This window comes from Mandrillus leucophaeus, unplaced genomic scaffold, assembly GCF_000951045.1.
Source record: "Mandrillus leucophaeus isolate KB7577 unplaced genomic scaffold, Mleu.le_1.0 Scaffold931, whole genome shotgun sequence".
NCBI classification, from domain to species: domain Eukaryota; kingdom Metazoa; phylum Chordata; class Mammalia; order Primates; family Cercopithecidae; genus Mandrillus; species Mandrillus leucophaeus.
Window position 1 is genome coordinate 239,600 of NW_012110153.1, and position 20,747 is coordinate 260,346.

The 20,747-nt window shown below is 36.4% G+C and overlaps 1 protein-coding gene and 1 pseudogene across 2 annotated transcripts in view; one reads left to right on the forward strand and one right to left on the reverse strand.

The window, feature by feature from the left end:
• The window catches only part of KIAA2022 (KIAA2022 ortholog), a 202,149-nt gene extending 195,111 nt beyond the window's left edge, over positions 1–7,038 (forward strand). The window contains exon 4 of the mRNA XM_011970202.1: positions 426–7,038. Within this exon, the coding sequence (XP_011825592.1) occupies positions 426–519 (94 nt within the window). The 3' untranslated portion in view covers positions 520–7,038. The remainder of the gene's footprint in view (positions 1–425) is intronic.
• A 10,205-nt stretch (positions 7,039–17,243) lies between these two features.
• Positions 17,244–18,139, reverse strand: LOC105532102 (annotated as a pseudogene). The gene has a single exon (XR_001004912.1). The product of XR_001004912.1 is annotated as an mRNA turnover protein 4 homolog pseudogene (transcript).
• Positions 18,140–20,747: the final 2,608 nt, after the last annotated feature.

Consider the following 20,747-nt stretch of genomic DNA (forward strand, 5'->3'; position numbering starts at 1 on the left):
CCTTTAAGCCACCCAAAAGATTGGGCAACTTTGTTGTGGCTTGGCTAGGGATAAGCTCTAACAAAGCTATTTTTTCTTCTGCTATTCATCACTAGTTACTACATATTAAGAAAATAGAACTAAAATATGCTCTTGAATGATTTTTGGAAGCGAAAGTCTTTGCAGTAAGACAGATTTTGAAAAATAGAATTTAAAAGTCATGTAGACAAAAAGCCAAGATCATTTAAACAAAAGAGCATTAGTTGGAAAACAAAATCTGAACATGCGGCAATTAGGAGGGCTTTCTAGTGCCCTGTGCTATTTGTATCTTTTTCTACATCATACGGCATCTAGTATGATGTTAACAAATTTAGCTTGTATGATCCCTTTGTGGGACATACACCAAAACTAACTAAGATGGCATAAATTGTTTGATTTTTCTGCAGGGATTCCGACTACAATCTCCTAAAAGCAGAAACAACCTTTTGGGTTTTACCTGTGTTTGAAGAAGAGACTCGCATTTTCCAGAAAGACATTTGATGTTTGTGTTTTATTTCTTTCAAAATATGCCTTGTGGTATGTATGTTGACATGTAAGTGCTTAAAGAAAAGAATTTTAAATTGTGGGAATACGTCTTTGGAGCAAACTTTAATCTCATGTTCTATGTAAAAGACTTAAAAAGTCATACAGTTGCACAAGTAGTTTATGCACTATTTACCCACAAGGAAAAAATTGAAAACATTGTGCCAAAACTACAAACAAGTGACTGTACTGTATATATTTTTACTTCTATATCAACATTTGGTTGTATTTGGGGAACTTGTCCCTGTTAATTTACTAGGAACATTCCAGTGATTCTTGCTGTTAACCACCCCCACTTATGTGGATAGCACCTGTAGATCATGGTGGAAAAATATGTTGTGTTACACAATTTACCAAAATTAAAGGATAGTGTTTGAAATGTGCCAAATTTTCTTACCTCATCTCACAGATTCACCCACAGTTTAAAGCTCATTAATTATTTTTAAATGGATATATACACACCCAAACATATATATGTATATATATGTGTGTGTGTATATATATGTATACACACACACACGTTCTTTTAAAATTTTAAACTCTACTGTCCTGTATGGAAACAAGGCTAAACAAGGCAAAATAAAGATTTGCTTGTTCCATTGTCTAAGGGTTAAAATTTTGGAAAAATCTGAAGACCACAACAGCTAAGTCCATCAGGGACCTAAGTATATGCATTTACAGAACGTTTTACAAGGAAACAAAACAGCTGCTTTGAAAGTTTGTTTTCTAAAAGCAAAATCTGTAGCTGAAAATTATTTAAAGTGAAAGTTATATTGCTGATACTTTATATCTCAGTTTTATATATTTTATAATAGTCTGGGATAAATTATAAAAATAGCTATAAAATCAACACTAATGATAAATGAAGTCTATAGAATGCTTTTATTTAAATAGTTTCCTAAATGTTTTATTCCAGTTTTGTCAAAAGTGCACTCATATCATGGCTTTAGTGTTCTTTCAGTGTTTAATCTTGCAATGCCAATGTCATTTAAAGAAAATGTTAAGGCATCCCAGTTCAACCAAATTTTTACATTTACTATCAGATAAGATGAACAATTTGTGGCAACAACTGATTTGGGCCATATATACTTAGTCCGAGGATAACCAATATTTGATGCCACATGTTAAACTTAAATCTCAATTTTAAGTACAAATTTTAAAATCACATTTTTTATTCAGTACTCCCCCTACTTTTTAAAAAAATTTCACAACTCCAACATTCCTCACTACTAATTTTTCTTCCCCTTTATTCACCACTTGACTTCTAACATTTGATCTCTTTTATTTGCACAATTGAAGGCCTGTGCATCTGATGACTGATGCGTTATGGCACAGATGAGATAATGGATGTGAGAGCGCTTTGTAGATCATAAAGTGCTATACAGATATAGGGGATTAATATTATTAATATTGTTAGTTGTTGTCGTTGTTACTATTCTTACTAATATTGTTACTAACCTATTAACTTGTGAATATATAGGCTGGGGTGGGAGGGTGGAGAGTAAGTGGGAAGGGAAAAAGGGGATTTAACAAAAAAAGGGAAGATGTTTCAAAAGGAAAATTTTAAGCAAAATATGAACCTACCTAGTCAATGTCACCTAAATGTATTCACAAACAGAGAAGCAACATTTGAAAGTAGTAAGAGAGAAATGGAAGGAAACCTGTCATGTATATAAGTATATATACTTCCCGGTCCATGATTCCTTTCACCAGCCTGCTCTATTCCTTACAGCTGGGTCGTAAAATGAACAAGCCTGTGTTCTTGATCTTGTGTGTTCCCAGCGTCAGTCTCTTGTGTCTGTGGGGATGCGTGGGTGAGGAGCATTCTGTGAGGCTGGTACAGGCCCATTCCTAGGCTTTGATGTTCTGTGTGCAGTGAGCCCTGGAAAATTACTTAGTGGAAAGGCACCAGATGAAATATGTCTCCTGCCCTATAGCTACCATCCAAAAGGGAAAATAACCAAACTGGAAAATCTTCTTCTGTTTCTCTTTTCTGATAGCTAGCTGTACTAAATGCTATGGCCAGTCCCTAGAAACTGGTCTTTGTTTTTTTGTTTTTGTTTTTGTTTTTTCTGTTTTGCAGCTGAATTTTGGCTTGGAATCACCAACTCTGCCTGTATTGTGATCTCCAAGACTCCAGACCTCAGAGTCACCTGCTGGCTTAGAGGAGTGGAGTGCTTTCTATGTAATGAAAAGGTGGCAGTTAATGAAAAAATAAAGAAAATGTTCCATTAATACAATGTGTTTTTATAAAAGTAAATACAGGAGCAGCTGTCCCAGTTTTTTTTTTTTTTTTTTTTTGGTATCAGTTCAGCTTTGGAGAATGGGGTGTGAGTGGGGTAGGACACCTGAAACTGTTGGAAATAATTTCCTTGTGAGAACTTGCTATAATAAGTCCTTTGGAATGGATATTCTTTCAGTTGCTCCTATGGAGCCCATTAAGGGCCAATTCTAGGGCATAGTTCATCCCTTTCTCCAAAGAGAATTGTTATTTTAAAGCACCTTTTTAATTGGCCTGCAGTGTATTATATGCTTTTAACATATAAATTAGTGACGCATAACCAGTCACTTTGTACTGAAACATAAAAAGAAACAGAGTTTGAGAAATGAGCAATAGGCCAAGGCAGAAGATGTTTATTCTCTTATTTGCATTTAATATTCCTCTCAGTACATTGTGTTCTGAGATGTTCATCATTTCGCATTTTGTTGGTCCTGTCTCTGCTCTCACAGTTCTTTTTCTTCCTGTCATAACCAGCTGCCTTAGTAGAGTATAAAAATAGTATTTTGCCCTATCACTGGTATCTCAAGTCAGAAATATATATTATCCTTGGTCTGAAACTCCTGATTACCACTCCCTTCTAACCTCTCCCCTCTGAGAAGCTGTTTCCTATTAATGCCTCCCTAACAGAGTCCCATTTAATCTTTACTTTCCTGGAAATGGTAACCTGCCTTATTCTTCTTACTTAATCTCAGACCTTGGTCTTAGAATTTTTCTTTTATGCTCTTATATCCCACCTGCCCAAATTGTCAGGGCTCAACAATCTTAGTCAGGCTGCTTTGTTCTGGAAGTTCAGAGGGAAACCTTCCCATTCTTAATTGCCTTTAATTGCTTTGGCTATTTTCAAATCTAATTTTTAATTAAATTTTTTTTATTTTTATGGATTAGAGGTACAGGACAGTTGTGTTACATGGATATATTGCTTAGTGAAATCTGGGCTTTTAGTGTACCCATCGCCCAAATAGTGTACATTGTACCTAATAGGTGGTACTTCATCCCTCAAATATAATTTTAAACACACACTCATGCCCACATGGACAAATTATATCACATGACTGAGGAAACTTAGAAATTCCTTTTCCCTGAAGATCTGTTAAGAATAGGTCTCATCTCCTGCCCTGGTTAGGTGCTATACTATATGGAGAAGGGTATTGAGACTTTGGGGGTCATGTTTGGGCTTTGATAATTGGCTTCAACCAGTGACCATCCTTTCTGCCTCTCCAAGGTCTCTTATACCAGCTTCTTCACATATGCTGCTTCCTCCCAGCTTTCCCTTCTGACTTCTTGTTACTCTGTGCAACTATGTGTCAAGGCCTTACCTTTTCCTAATGTTTTCAAACCTCCTGCATTACTTTGATCATCACTTCTTCAGCCATCTCACTGAAGTCCTTGGTGCTAGCTGGGCTTTTGTGATAACTTTCACGTTCTCTGAACTTTTTCCTTGCTGGGAAGCATCTGCGTGTGTGAGGGGGCGAGGGAGGGGAGTATGTGTGTATGTGTGTAAGAAAGAGGCAAAAGGATGCTTCAAAAGCTATAAACAACTCTAGCAAGCATCCTAAGTCCTATGTGAGGTTTTGCAGTTCTAGTGAATTTCTGTTTTAGTAGGTTTGAATTAGCATTTACTGCCTAAAGGAGAAAAACCATATCCAAGGACCTTTTAGCCATGCTTGCTATTACCAAGCTGGACCAGTGTGATGTAGATCAAACATGTCTTCAGCTTACAGATGCTCTCAGAACAGTTCCAAGAATTGAAGAGAGCTAAGTTTCTATGCTGAAGAGGAGAATGGAGCACTAGCTAGTCCTAACTATTGCTAGAAATAGAAATGTTTATTTTCTCCTTTATTATTGAGAAATTATCTAATTTAAGGAGTTACCATTTTCATTTAGGGATTTTTTTAATGACTGCCCATCACTACAGAAATATGTTCTTTTTATAAAATAAAACTAATGTGAGGTTGGTTTGTTTTCTAATCATAAAATTCACTAAGCCTATAGTTACATTTAGAAGATTTAGTACCAAAATCAAACTTTTAGTAACAAACAGGAATCTCGTCAACAAAATGTAGGCCAGGGATTTTGTAAAGGTTTCTCAAAGACCCAAATAAGGGAGAAAAAAATTTTCTGTTTAACTTGGGAAACACCATCATCAGCTTGAGGGTCCTCAACCAGCTTGTGATTATTTTGATGACAGGACTCAGGCTACCCTTTAAGGCACATTTTTTACTCAGCATTAAACATTAGCTACAGTCGTGAAGCAGAGCTCCCATTGCAGCTACATACTTGAGATGTACTCTTGGTTTCAGAATCGTAACTAAGGGGTAAGACATTGGAGAAGGACAATGTAAAAGATAGAGGTTTAGTACAAAGTTTACGGTGTGAATGAGGCTTTCAAAATCAGTGTCTGGGTAAATTGATACTAAAGACACTGAAGAAACACTCATCCACATAAGATGGAAAGGATGTCTGTCCATCTAACAAGCTCAGGGGTTTCTGAGTCTCAGAATGACATCCCATTTCAAAAAGAAGAAAAGAGATACTGAAATCATTCTGCCTGTTTGAGAGATGACTGGTTATTTACAGCACAAAAAAAAATGGCTTAGAATGAAAACTAGAGGAGGCCTTTTGTTTTTCACTCCCCATGAGGAGAGTGGAAATCTTAAGATGCTCTACTGGGATACCTGTAGCACTGACTGGAGTTTGCTGCCTACAGAGTTTTGAATGTACTAGTCCTTAGTTTCCATAGAACTGAATGCACCTCTTTAGTAAGTTGCTGATTTATGGTGCTAAAGAAAATGATTATTCCCATTTTTTTTCTTCTTCCCCAAGCCCCTTAAGCATTTAAGAAAATTTAAAATAAAAGCGTTAGAGGCCCTTTTTATGAATGTAATCTAAGTTTCTGTTTGACATATGACACTGCAACTTAAAAATGTTAGGAAATTATTTGCCTTTTTTTTTCTTTTAGAGTTAAGCTTTATAAATAACCTGTAGAATCAATTGAAGTATAAAGCTTAAGGATCACTCTTAAGACGTCTACAAAATCTTGTATATTTTTAAGTGTGCCAATTTGTAACATATTTTGTAAGTGTATATTTTTCTTAGAAAAGTGCTGTGAAGTGTCTGTATGTGAGAGTTTTCCTTTTTCTGCACCACTAGGTGCTAATAAAAGGATATTTACTTCAAAGTTTCTGGTTTTAGAAACCACAATACAAAGAAAAAAAATACACTTTTGTTGGAAATTTTGTAACACAAAACATGTTGTGAAAGAGTGTAGTGATCTTGTGCAAAAGAAAATGAACATTTGTGAGCTTCTTGCTGTTTTATAGATTTTCTTGTAAATTATTCTTGTAACACTTCTGGTTTTGTTGTTCTTGTTGCGAAGGTTTCAAATATTTGTGACTGAATGTACGGTGAAACTGTCATAATGTTACCTAGCTGAGTTTTGTTATTGTTTATGAAATAAATAAAAAGAAAAATTTAAAATACTGCTTTAGAATCATATGTATTAGAAATCAAACCATTTCTAATTAAATCTATGTCCCAAAGAAAACGTTCTTTATCATCTAGAGCAGTGTTTCTCAAACTATCTGTGGTGAGGGACCAATAGTTTTTGCAATCCATCACAGACTAATACTATTATAAAACACAACAAAAATGAATTTCTAAGAAAGTTAAATGGAAAAAAGATATGCAAAATAAAAGCCCAAAAGTATTAGGTTTAACATGTAAGATTACATTTTGAGATAAACATAAGGGGAAAGAAACGAATTGCAAAAAGTTGGTACCCTGTTTGAGATAAGTCCACTCATCAATGTCAAATTACCATAGAAGGTTCTAATCATACTTTGAGTAACACTTTGACTAGACCAGCAGCATTACCATCATCTGGGGACTTGTTAGGAATGCCAAATTCCAAGCCCTACACCAATTCTGCTTAATGAGAATCTGAATTTTAACAAGATCCCTGGGTGTTTTGTGTGCATGTTAAAGTTTGAGAAGCACTGGGCTAGAGTTTTGTGTAGGGGATTCTTTTGCCCCTCAAATTGAGGAATCATCTTCTAGTGTGTCCAGTCTTCAGAGACCTTAAAACAAATTGTGTCTTTGTTTTGTGATTCAGATGGAATCTGCAGAGATGCAGTCCTTTCAAAGTGTTAAAGCTGTTTATTGAAAGTAATAAATGCTGATTTGCCTGGTACCCAAAAGATGTCAGATTTTCCATAATTCCCTACAGTTCCTACGTCATGTTACTTACCACTCACTCATGGACCTCGTTTCCTTTATTCAGGACTTTTCTGAACTCAGTCCCTACAGTACCCAGTATTTCAAAGTATTTGCTATGTCTAGAAAAATTGAACTTTGTTTTCAATTGCCCAAACCATTTGAGTCACCCATCAGAGCCTAGAGTCCTGGCTAACCGTAGCAACATCATTGAGGCACACATGAGCCAACAGTCACTTCCTTGGTTTTGAACACCACTGCTCAAAGAAATTAAAAAATGTGCATGAGGAAATGTCTCTCTTCTCACTGGATAACCTCATCCACTTCTACCACTTCAGCTACCACCTAGATGTCCACAAATCTCCCCCATGTTCCTGGCTTATATTTTCAGTTGTAGGCTGGCTGTTTCTACTTGGACATTCAGCAATATCCTCAGACATTTATTCAAGTCTGAGTGTGCTCTAGCTCTTTACCCTCTGAGTGTGCCCTAGCTCAGTGAATGATACTGTCAACCATCCAAGCCAGCAACTCATGCCTCTTCCAACCTCACATCCAACTGGTCACTCTCAATTCTCCTGCCTTTTTATCACCATTACCACTGCCTTAATTCAAGCTTTCATGGTATTTCACCTGGATTATTGCAACATTGTCCTAATTCAGTGATTTTTGGACTTGGATTTCACACCTGGAATTTTTTTTTTTTTTAAGACAGTGTCTCGCTCTGCCACCTAGACTAGAGTGCAGTGGCACAATCTTGGCTCACTGCAACCTACACTTCCCAGGTCAAGTGATCCTCTCATCTCAGCCTCCCAAGGAGCTGGTACTACAGATGTGCACCACCACGCCTGGCTAATTTTTCTATTTTTTGTAGAGACCGTGTTTCACTATGTTGCCCATGCTGTACCTGGAAATTTTTTTAACAAGAAAAAAGAAATGGAAATGAGAGTCTTTATAGTAGCCAACTTTTTATTGTGCTCAGTAGGGAGTATTTTAAAAAATTATTTGTTATCAAATCACAGAAGATCATTTAACACCAAAAGACAATCAGATAGTCCTTTGTTTAATATGCACTGTATTGTCTTTTTCTCTTCACCATGGACCATGAGACATTGAAACCAAACCCCCAACTCATTAATTTAAAGAGTGAAGGAGATTTTGAATTTCAGGGCTAAGGGGATGGGAAAGGATGGGGAATGAGGGGCAGAGCAGTTAAAGACCCTATGATCAGATCTATTTAATGCTCTAAGCTTCATTTCTCTCAGGTTCTAGAAGTTTCACATGTGATAGAGATTCCAAATGCATATTCACGCCTTGCAGGATTCAGAGGTGTATTCTGGTGAATATGGCCTTAGATAAAGATTCTTCTTGCACAAAATTAGTGGCAGAGTTGGGATAAGCGAGTGGTCCCATTCTTTTCCCTGTGGTTTCACATCATTTTTGTTCTTCCCTGATAAAAGTTGAGATCATACTAGAGCTCAGGGGGAAGATGGTAGGTCCTTTGTCTAAAGGCATTTGATCTGTCTTGGAACTGAGTTTTGATGGACCTAATTTTGGGGAGGGGTGATTATGGCACTGTTTTAATACAGGTTTCTATTTAAAAGTAATTGGAGCTATAGTTATGAAACATTTTAGGCCACATACCACTTTAAGAAATGAATTAAATCAATGGGCCTTCTCCCCAGAAAAACAAACATATTCAGAATTTTACATAGAATTTCGTGGAAGTCACAAATTAAAAACTGCTATATTAGGGGCATGAATTCCCTAAAACATCTTCCCCACCTCATAATGGAATCTCAGTCTATCTCCCCTTCACTGACCCAAGATGATAGCTCATTTATTTATTGTCTGCTATGTGTCGGTTACTTTACGTGAATTATAATTTCTCACAACAACCTTGCAAAAGAAGCTTCTTCCCTATTTTACATATAAGAAAATTGGGACAAAGATTGGTGCAGTAAACTTCCTCAAGATTGCACAACAGATAATCTTCAAAGAGTTTCACCAGAGCTGGCAAAGCCCTTTATGTTTGTCTTATCACAATCCCATGTCTGTAACTCAAAATTCATTTACCAGCATAACTGTATTAACTATACCATGTCAAAAATATGATAAATATTCATATTAATAGCCATTATTCAATAAATAGTTCACTCTGTGTCAGATATTGTGCTAGATGCTAGGAAAACAAAGAATTGAAATATAAAGCACATGGGTTTCCCTCTAGGCGCTCACAGACAAAACAGACAGGTATAATTTAATAGTTTAAATTAAAAAACACCCAGTGGCCAATTTAAGATAAAAAATCACATATAAAATAACTAATGATTTGCTGTCCTTAAGTACCTTGGAACAAAAGAACCTCCATCCATCGTTATGGAGGGAACAATGTCACAAAATGCCAGTAGCCTATATCTCACCTTCCATCCTTCTCCCTATTTTGGAATCAGAGTTGAAAGTGAGCTTAGATCCATCACGTACTAGCTATGTGATTTGGGACCAATCACTTTTTTTTTTTTTTTTTTTTTTTTTTTTTTTGTCACCCAGGCTGTAGTGCTGTGGCGCTATATCTGCTCACTGCAAACTCCGCCTCCCGGGTTCACGCCATTCTCCTGCCTCAGCCTCACCGAGTAGCTGGGACTACAGGTGCCCCTTACCACGCCTGGCTAATTTTTTGTATTTTTAGCAGAGACGGGGTTTCACCGTGCTAGCCAGGATGGTCTCAATCTCCTGACCTCGTTATCCACCCGCCTCGGCCTCCCAAAGTGCTGGGATTACAGGCGTGAGCCACCGCGCCCGGCCCGGACCAATTACTTTAATCTCTCTATACCCCAGAGCCTCTAATCACCAGCCCCAAAAAAAAAAAAAAAAAAAAAAAAAAAAAAACCTGGTATAACAATACTATTGTTCCCATAGGCTTGTTGGGAAGATCAAAGACCTTCTTGTAAAGCCTTGGCATCAGTTGAGCAGTCAGGTCATACTTAACATTTGCTACTTTTTAGTAAATGTCAAGTGTTTTACTAATAATAAAACACTTTGATTCCTTAGAAATAACTCCATCTCCCTTCCCCAAATACTTCTCCTTTTATTAGGTGTTCATCTAAGAAAATTAGTAAACTCCTGGCTCAAAGAGCCTCTGATCTTCATTTGGAGAAAGATAACATTTTAAAGATAAAATTAGAAGAGTCATTATATTAAACATTTATTATTAGAGTTAATTTATTATCAGTAGCCAAATAAGCTAGTTAAAGCTACACATTATCAATCCAGATTACCTGCGTTCTACTCCTGGCTTTGCCATTAAATAGGTTTAAGAATTTGAACAAGTCACTTCCCTTCTGGGCCTCAATTTCCTCATCTGGAAAATGGTGGGTTTGGGCTAGATAACATTTAAGAGCATAAAGTGTGAAGTCAGACTGCCCAGATTGAATCCAAGCTTTCCTCTTGATAACAATAAGACCTATCTCAACTTCCTCACCAGTAAAGTGAGAATAATTATGATGCCTATCTCACAGGATTTGAGGGAGAATTAAACGAGATAATGCACAAAAAGCATTTAAAATAGTGACTGGTACATGTATAAAAGGTTCAATAAACATTACCTATTATTATAATATCAAAGGGTCCTTCCCTTTTAAAACCCATGAGCCAGGTGCAGTGGCTCACGCTTGTAATCCTAGCACTTTGTGAGGCCCAGGCAGGCGGATCACTTGAGGTCAGGAGTTCGAGATCAGCGTGGCCAACATGGTGAAACCCTGTCTCTACTAAAAATACAACAATTAGCCGGGCGTGGCAGTGTGCGGCTGTAATCCCAGCTACTCAGGAGGCTGAGGCACGAGAATCGCTTGAACCTGGGAGGTGGAAGTTGCAGTAAGCCGAGATCACACCGTTGCACTCCAGCATGGGAGACAAGAGTGAAACTCTATCTCAAAAAATAAAAATAAAAATAAATAAAACCCATGATTCATTTTATTATCTGGGCTGCTGTAGCCAAATTATAGTTTAATGAAGCAACTATGGATATTTGTTCATTAATTCAATTAATTCATTCAACAAATTATTGTTAAGCACCATTTGTGTGTCAGCAACCATGCTAGCTACTGAGAGCAAAATGGAAATTTGACTCTTTCCTTATAAAACTTAATCAAAAACGCACTTCAATTATGAGTATATAATTTAAAACTGAAATAAGAACTCTGAAGGAATATACTTTCATGAGAACCACTGATGAAGAAACCTGACCTGATATTGAGGGTGGCACCCTAAGCATGAGTAGGATTTACCTAGGTGAAGAAGAAGTTGGGGATGAGAGTGGGTAACATCCCAGAAAGAGCACATGTGAAGGTTCTTTGGTAGGAAAAGCATGCGGTACTTAGTACTCAAGGAACTAGAAGACAGCCAGTGTGGCTGGAAAGGAGTAGAGAGATGATACCAGAGAGTACTGCTTTACATGTTCCAATTTGGTCACAGTTTATGGGATTTTAACTATGCAAATTTAAGATAGTACAATACAAAATATTGAGAGTTTGACTATGCATGCAACTTTTGAAATAGTTCAAGTAAAAAAATTATCAGGAAGAACATAATCAATTTCAAAGTGGGCAAGTATGTGAAAGATAAGCTGTGTTATGCTATTGCCACATTTTGGTATCACTTTAGTCATTAAATAGAAATACCTTCTGTCTTTTGTCAGAATTATACTAACTTTGGATTATTTGAACTATTGATGGACACACTCCTTAAATAAAATGCAGACAAGCCTCACTTGTCTTTGACTTTGACTTAATCTCGATGGCCCTAGTTTTAACCCCCTGATAGTTAGAACTTTAAGACTCTCCCCAGCTCAGGCATTGTTTCAAACCATAAAATACATAACCATTAATGCACAGTAACTTATATCAGTCTAACTGAATATGTCAAACTATTCTGAAGCTTAAAATTTTAAAAATATGCACCTGTTTCTGTATATTTCCTTAGTAAGTTCTAGAAGGGAAATAAACCCATCATTTTGCATTTTACAAGAGAGTTACTCAAGTAACAACTCAATCACTGGATCCCCACAGGAAAGTGAGCATTGGGAATTAAATTTGCCTCAGGTTCTTAAAAAACAAATACACTTTCCTTTTGACTGTTTTAAGCTTAAAATTAAACAAAGAAAATTTATATTCTCACCACACAAGCTCATGTTAAGCAGGTACAGTTTTGCAAATCTCAAAAGCTTTTATCACATGTTTAAATTAAAACGGCTTATAAATATTTTTAAAGTATTGAAACTACCAAAGTGAGAAAGTTGAATTACAATAGATCAACTAAATCAGGCAGCATCCACTCTTCTGCAAATCAGTAACTTTGCATTGACTTACCAACTCTTCCCCGATATGTCCTGTTCATCAGGAGAAGACGTGACTATTTAGCCTTTCCTATTGATGGTATAATAAAAATAACTTTTAAATTTTTGCCCTCTTTTACTTTTTTTTTTCTTTTTATTTGAGACAGAGTCTCACTCTGTCGCCCAGGCTGGAGTGCAGTGGCACGATTTCAGCTCACTGCAACCTCCGCCTCCCAGGTTCAAGCGATTGTCCTGCCTCAACCTCCCAAGTAGCGAGGATTACAGGTGCCCACCACCACACCTGGCTAATTTTTGTATTTTTAGTACAGACAGGGTTTCACCATGTTGGTCAGGTTGGTCTCAAACTCCTGGCCTCAGGTAATCTGCCCAAAGTGTTGGGATCACAGGCATGAGCCACCACTCCCAGCCTTTTTGGTTGTTGTTTTTAGAGACAGGGTCTCACTCTGGTGCCCAAGATGGAGCACAGTGGCATGATCATGGCTCACTGCAGCCTCAACCTCCTGAGTTTGCCTTTCTTAAAATAAATTCTTTTGCACTGATTATTTGGAAATAATTATTTGAGAAGTGAGTTATTCCCCCATGATTCTATAATGGATAAAATAAAAAATTGGGAGAATAAATTGTTCATAACCTCATAGTCATGGTATACTCTGTCCTGTCGACTAGATGGTTGAAAAATGGAGGTCTGAATGATAGATTCTTAGAACGTGCCTTGAGATATAATTTACATACCATAAAATTCAGCCACCTAAGTGTAAAATTCAATAATTTTTGAAAAATTTACTAAATTATTTAACAATTGCCATAATCCAGTTTTACAACATTTCCATTACCCCCATAAGATACCTTATTCCAAAGCCATATACGACAAACCCACAGTCAAGATTATACTTAATGGGCAAAAGCTGGAAGCATTCCCCTTGAAAACAGGCACAAGACAAGAACGCCCTCTTATCACTCCTATTCAACATGATATTGGAAGTCTTGGCCAGGGCAATCAGGCAAGAGAAAGAAATAAGGGCATCCAAATAGAAAAAGAGAAAGTCAAACTATCCCTGTTTGCAGACGACATGATCCTATATCTAGAAAACCCCATAGTCTCAACCCAAAAGCTTCTTCAGCTCATGACTTCAGCAAAGTTTCAGGACACAAAATCAATGTGAAAAAATTGCTAAGATTCCTATACATTTCTGTACAACAACAGTCAAGCCGAGAGCCAAATCAGGAACAAAATCCCATTCACAATTGCCACAAAAAGAATAAAATACATAGGAACACAGCTAACTAGGGAGGTGAAAGAGCTCCACAAGGAGAACTACAAACCACTGCTCAAAGAAATCAGAGATGACACAAACAAATGGAAAGCATTCCATGCTCGTGGAGAGGAAGAATCAATATCTTTTAAAAGGCCATACTTTCTCGGCTTTTAGAAACTGAAAAAAATAAAATGGCAATTGTGCCCAAAACAGTTTGTAAATTCAGTGCTATTCTTATTAAACTAACATTGAGATTCTTCACAGAACTGAGAAAAAAAAACTATTTTAAAATTCATATGGAACCAAAACAGAGCCCAAATAGCCAAGGCAATCCTAAGCAAAAAGAGCAAAGCTGGAAGCATCATGCTACCTGATTTCAAACTACACTACAGGACTACAGAAACCAAAACAGTATGGTACTGGTACAAAAACAGACACATAGACCAATAGAACAGAATAAAGAATCTAGAAATAAGACTACACACCTACAACTGTCTGATCTTCAAAAAACCGGACAAAAAAAAGAGCAATGGGGAAAGGAATCCCTATTCAATAAATGCTGCTGGAAAAACTGGCTAGCTATATGCAGAAGATTGACACTGGACCCCTTCCTTACACCGTGTACAAGAATTAATTCAAGATGGATTAAAGACTTAAACATAAAATCCAAAACTATAAAAACCCTAGAAGACAACATAAGCAATACCATTCAGAACATATACCCTGGCAAAGATTTCATGAGGAAGACTCCAAAAGAAATTGCAATAAAAGCAAAAATTGATAAATTGGATCTAATTAAACTAAAGAGCTTCTGCACAGCAAAAGAAACTATCAATAGCGTAAACAGACAACCTACAGAATGTGAGAAAATATTTGCAAACTATGCATCTGACAAAGGTCTACTATCTGACATCTATAAGGAACTTAAAATTACAAAAAAAAAAAAACATTTAAAAGTGAGCAAAGGACGTGAACAGACATTTCACATTTTCATTTTTGAAAATCTTCTTCATTTTCAAAAGAAGATATATATGTGGCCTACATGCATATGAAAAAAAGCTCAACATCACTAATCATTAGAGAAATGCAAATTAAAACCACAGTGAGATACCATTTCACACCAGTCAGAATGGCTATTATTAAAAAGCCAAAAAATAACATCCTGGCGAGGTTGTGGAGAAAAAGAAACACCTATATAATGTTGGTGGGAGTGTAAATTAATTCAACCATTATGGAAGACAGTGTGGCAAGTCCTTGAAGACCTAAAGATAGAAATACTATCGACCCAACAATCCTATTACCAGGTATATACCCAAAGGAATATAAATCATTCCATTATAAAGACACATGCAGACATATATTCATTGCCACACTGTTTCCAGTAGCGAAGACATAGAATCAACCTAAATATCTATCAATGGTAGACCAGATAGAGAAAATGTGCTACATATACATCATGAGATACTATGCAGACATAAAAAAGAACAACATCGTGTCCTTTGCAGGGACATGGATGGAGCTGGAGGCCATTATCCTTAGCAAACTAATGCAGGAACAGGAAACCAAATACTGCATGTTCTTACTTATAAGGGGGCACTAAATGATGAGGACACATGGACATGTAAAGGGGAACAATACACACTGGGGCCTATCGAAGGGTGGGGGTGGGAGGAGGGAGAGAATCATTAAAAAAACTAATACCTGGGTGATGAAATAATCTGTACAACGAACTCCCATGACACAAGTTTACCTATGCAACAAACCTGCATATGGACCCCCGAACATAACACAAAAGTTTTTTTAAAAAGAAAGATACCTTATTCCTGTTTACATTGAATCCCTGTTTCCAGCTCCATATAAGAGCAACCACTAATCTTTCTGTCTCTATAGATTTGCCTTTACATCACATTTCATTTAAATGGAATCATATAATATGTAGTCTTTTGTGTCTGGCTTCAATTAGCATAATGTTTTTGAGTTTCATCCATGTGATAGCATGTATCAGTATTCCATTCCTTTTTATGGCTAAATAGTATTCCATTGTATGGCTATAGCACATTTTGTCTATCCAGTCATCAATTGAGACAACTGGGTCGTTTCCACTTTCTGAGTATTGTAAATAGTGCTGCTGTGAACATTTGTGTACAAGCTTTTGTGTGGACATATGTTTTCAATTCTTTTGGGTAGATTACCAAGAGTGGAACTGCTTGGTCATTGGGACCTCTATGTTGAATATTTGAAGAAACGGCCACATTGTTTTCTAAAGTGGTTGTGATATTTTACATTCCCACAAACAATGATTAAGGGTTCCAGTTTCTCCACATTGTAATCAACATTTGTCTGTTGTACTGATTACAGTCATTCCAGTAATTGTAGAGTGGTATCTCATACTGGTGTTTAGTATCTTTTCATGTACTTCTTAGCCATTCCTTTATCTTCCTTGGAAACATGTCTATTCCAATATTTTTTGCCCATTTTTAATTGGATTATTTGTCTCATTATTTAATTTTTAGAGTTCTTTTATATTCTAAATGCAACTTCTTTTTCAGAAATATGATATGCAAAACTTTTCCCTGCACAATGACTGTCTTCTTTCCTTTTTTTATCGATATATAACTTATACATATTTTGGGGGTATACATGATATTTTGATACATGCATACAATTTGTAATGATCATGATCAAATCAGAGTAATTGGAATATCTATCACTTTGAACTTTTATCTTTTCTTTATGTTGACAACATTCCAATTCTTCTTGTCTAGCTTTTTTGAAATATACAATATATTATTGTTAACTATAGACACCCAATTGTACTATAGAACATTAGATCTTATTCCTTCTATCAAACTGTATTTTTATACACATTAACACACCTCACTTCATTTCCCCTCCCCTCTACTATTCCTAGCCTCTGGTAATTGCCAATCAACTCTCTACCTCCGTGAGATCTAATTTTAGCTTCCATTGATAAGTGAGAACATGTGATATTTGTCTTTCTGTGCTTGGCTTATTTTGCTTAACATAATGAACTACAGTTCCATCAATGTTGCTGCAAATGACAGGATTTCACTTTTTTATGGCTGAATAATATCCCATTGTGTATATATACCACATTTTCTTTTTTCATTCTTCTGTTGATGGACACTTAGGTTGATTCCATATCTTGGCTTTCGTAAGCAGTGCTGCAATAAACATGGGAGTACAGATATCTCTTCAATATACTGATTTCCTTTTCTTGGGGGGGGTATGCATTCCATAGTGGCTGTACTAATTTATGTTCCCACTAACGGGTTATGAGGGTTCCTTTTCTCTACGTCCTCACCAGTATCTGTTATTTTTCGTTTTTGTTTTTTGTTTTTGTTTTTTTTATAATACTTTAAGTTCTAGGGTACATGTGCATAACGTGCAGGTTTGTTACATATGTATACTTGTGCCATGTTGGTGTGCTGCACCCATTTTTCGTTTTTTTAATAAAAGCCATTTTAATTGGGGTGAGATATTACATTATTGTAGGTTTTTTTTCTTTCTTTCTTTTTTTTTTTTTTTTTTTTTTTTTTTTTTTTTTTTTTTTACTGGTGTGAGCCACCGCACCTGGCCCAGAGTTTTATTCTTTAGAGGAAGTCAGTGCCCATCACTTTCCCTGTCTACAGACAAATAAAAAGCTGCTCTCTCCAGAGGGGCGGCAGCAGTCCTGCATGGTCCAGTGAGACCCAGAAGGTTTCAGGAGACCTTCAGTCCTGAGTCCCTTTCAGTCATCGTCTTCGGAGTCTGACTTTTCTGCGGACTCGGATGCGCTCTCTGGCAAGTCGTCTCCCATGTGCTGGAACCTTCCCAACTGTGAATCCCACATGTGTTTGATGGTCACCTTGAATTCAGCCATCTCGTATCCAAAAAGCTTCAGGACGCGAGCCTGCTCTGGGGTCAGCACGTCGCCCTCCTTGCATACCTCGTAGTCAGATAGCAGAGTCACCACACCTCTCTTGAGGGTGGTGGGCAGGCCCAGCTGCCTGAGCTGTGACTGCATGGAGTGGGGGAACTGCTCCAGAGGCCCTGGGTCCAGGCTCACAGTGAAAGCTGCTTTGTTACCAGCTCGGGTGTTGTCCATTTCTGTGTATTTCGTGAACCACTCATTCACCTCCTCCTTTGTGCGGTTGGTGAACAGGAAACCCATCTCACCCCTCAACCTTTTGCTGACCTGGTACAGGTTGTCTTTGTACTCATCAGATGGGCTCCGACCGAAGGCCACTATCATCGCCTTGTTTTTGCCGAAGAACATCCGGCTGTGCTTCCAGGCGTTCTGGATGTCCTTCAGCTTGCTGTTCCTCATGTTGGCCACAGAGAAGATGAAAAGGTGCTTGTAGGTGTCCACACATTTCCGAAGCTCTTCCATCAGGTTTTGTTTCAATTCCAAGCCTTTATTGGCAGTTTTGGTTAAGGAGACTTTCTTGTCGCGCTTGGATTTGGGCATCACGCTGAATCCACATTATTGTAGTTTTGACTTGCATTTCCCTGATGATTAGTGATGTTGAGTATTTTTAATATACCCAATGGCCATTTGTATATTTTGAGAACTGTCTACTCATATCTTTTAGTCATATTTAAATTTGATTATTTGTTATTTTGCTATTGAGTTGTTTGCCATTAATGGCAAAAACCACAATTACTTTGGCACCAACCTATTATTTTATCTTGACATAATCTCATTTGTTTATTTTTGCATTTTTGCCTATGCTTTTGAGGTCTTACTTAAAATGTATTTGCCCAGAACAATGTTTTGAAGCAGTTGGATAAAAAACAAGATTCAACTATATACTGCATATAAGAAACTCACTTCGCCTATAAAGACATACGTGGATGTAAAGTAAAGAGATGGAAAAAGATATTCCATGCAAATCGAAACCAAAAAGAGCAGGATTATCTATACTTATATCAGATAAAATAGACTTCAAGTCATAGAATATAAAAAGAGACAAAGTAGGTCAATTTATAATGATAAAGGGGTCAATTCAGCAAGAAGACATAACAATTGTAAATTTACATGCATTCAACACTGGAGCACCCAAATATATAAAGCAAACTTTAATAGATCTAAAGGGGCAGATAGATTGCAATACAATAATAGCAGGGGACGTTTAATAATGAACAATTTTGGAATATTGGCACTATTTCTTCTTTAAATGTTTGATTGAATTACCAGGGAAACCACCCACATCTGGGTTTTCTTTATGAGAAATTTTTAATTATATATTCAATTTCTTTAGTTGTTATAGATCTATTCAGATTTTCTGTTTCTTTTAAAGTCTGTGTTGGTAATTTGTGTCTTTCTGGGAATCTGTCCATTTCATCTAAGTCTTCTAATTTATTGGATTATTTGTTTACAATATTTCTTTATAATCCTCTTAATGTCTGTACGTTCATTGCTGATGTCCCCTCTTGTATTCCTGATTTTGGTGATGTGTATCTTCTCTCTTTTGTTTTGGTCAGTTTAGCAAAAGATTTCTCAAGTTTTGTTGATCTTTTCAAAGAACAATTTTTTTTGTTTCATTGATTTTCCCAGTTGTTTTTCTGTTTTATATTTTATTTATGCCTGCTCTAATTTTATTTATGTCTGCTCCATATCTTTGTCATGGGTTTATTTTGCTCTTCTTTTTCTGGATTCTGAAGGTGAAATATTAGATTACTGATTTAAGAGCTTCTTTTGTAATACAGATATTTAAAGCTATGTATTTTATCCTAAGCACTAAGTTAGCTACATCCCATAAATTTTATATGTTGTGTTTTCATTTTCATTCAGTTCAAAATACTTTCTAATCTTCTTTGTGATTTCTTCTTTGATCCATGGACTATTTGGCTATATATAGTTTAATTTCCAAGTATTTTGGATTTTGCAAATGCCTTTCTATTGATTTATAATTTAATTTCCTTGTGATCAGAGAATATACTCAGCATGATTTCAATCCTTTTAAGTTGTTGAGACTTATATAGGTATAGCATATAGTCTACCCTGGGGAATAGTTCATGTGCACTTTTGAAAGGATGTGAATTTTACTGTGGTTGGATGCAGTCTTCTGTAGATATCAGTTAGTCAAATTGATTAATAGTGTTCTTCAAGTTGTTTTAATACTTACAGATTAACCATCTAGCAGTTCTATTAATTTTTTAGTTTCTAACTATTATTGTAAAATTGTCTGTTTTATTCAATTCTGTCACCTTTGTTTTAAGTATTTTTAGGGCTTTGTTGTTAGATAAAAACATGTTTATAATATTTACATCTTTCTATAAATTGTCAATTTTTGCCTGGTGTGGTGGCTTACATCTGTAATCCCAGCCCTTTGGGAGGCCGAGGCAGGCGGATCACCTGAGGTTAGGCATTTGAGATCAGCCTGGACAACATGGCAAAGCCCTGTCTCTACTAAAAATAGAAAAATTAGCTGGGTGTGGTGGCACATGCCTGTAGTCCCAAACTACTCAAGAGGCTGAGTCAGGAGGATCGCTTGAACCCAGGAGGTGGAGGTTGCAGTGAGCTGAGATTACACCACTGCACTCCAGCCTGAGCAGAGTGAGATTCTGTCTCAAAACAAATTGTCAATTTTATCAAGACAAAATATGTCTCTGTCTCATAACAATTTTTGTTTTAAAGCCTATTCTGTGTGGTATTAAAATAGCAATTTCAGCTCTCTTATGGTTACTGTTTGCATGGTGTATCTTTTTCCATCCACTTACTTTCAACCTGTTTGTGGCTTTAAATCTAAAGTGTATCTCTTGTAGGCAGGAGATAGTTGCATCCTGTATTTCACTTATCCAATCTGACAATCTATGTTTACATTGGGTTCCTTAATTTACTTATTTAATGTAACTTTATGTAGTTGGATTTATGTCTGCTATCTGGATATTTTTTCCATACATGTCTCATGCCTTCATTAATCTTATCCTTTTTCTTCACTACCTATTTTTGTTGAATAGATATTTTCTAATATACCATTTTAATTCCTTTGTAGTTGTTTTCTTTTTTTTTAATTTTTTTATTATTATTATACTTTAAGATGTAGGGTACATGTGCATAACGTGCAGGTTTGTTACATAT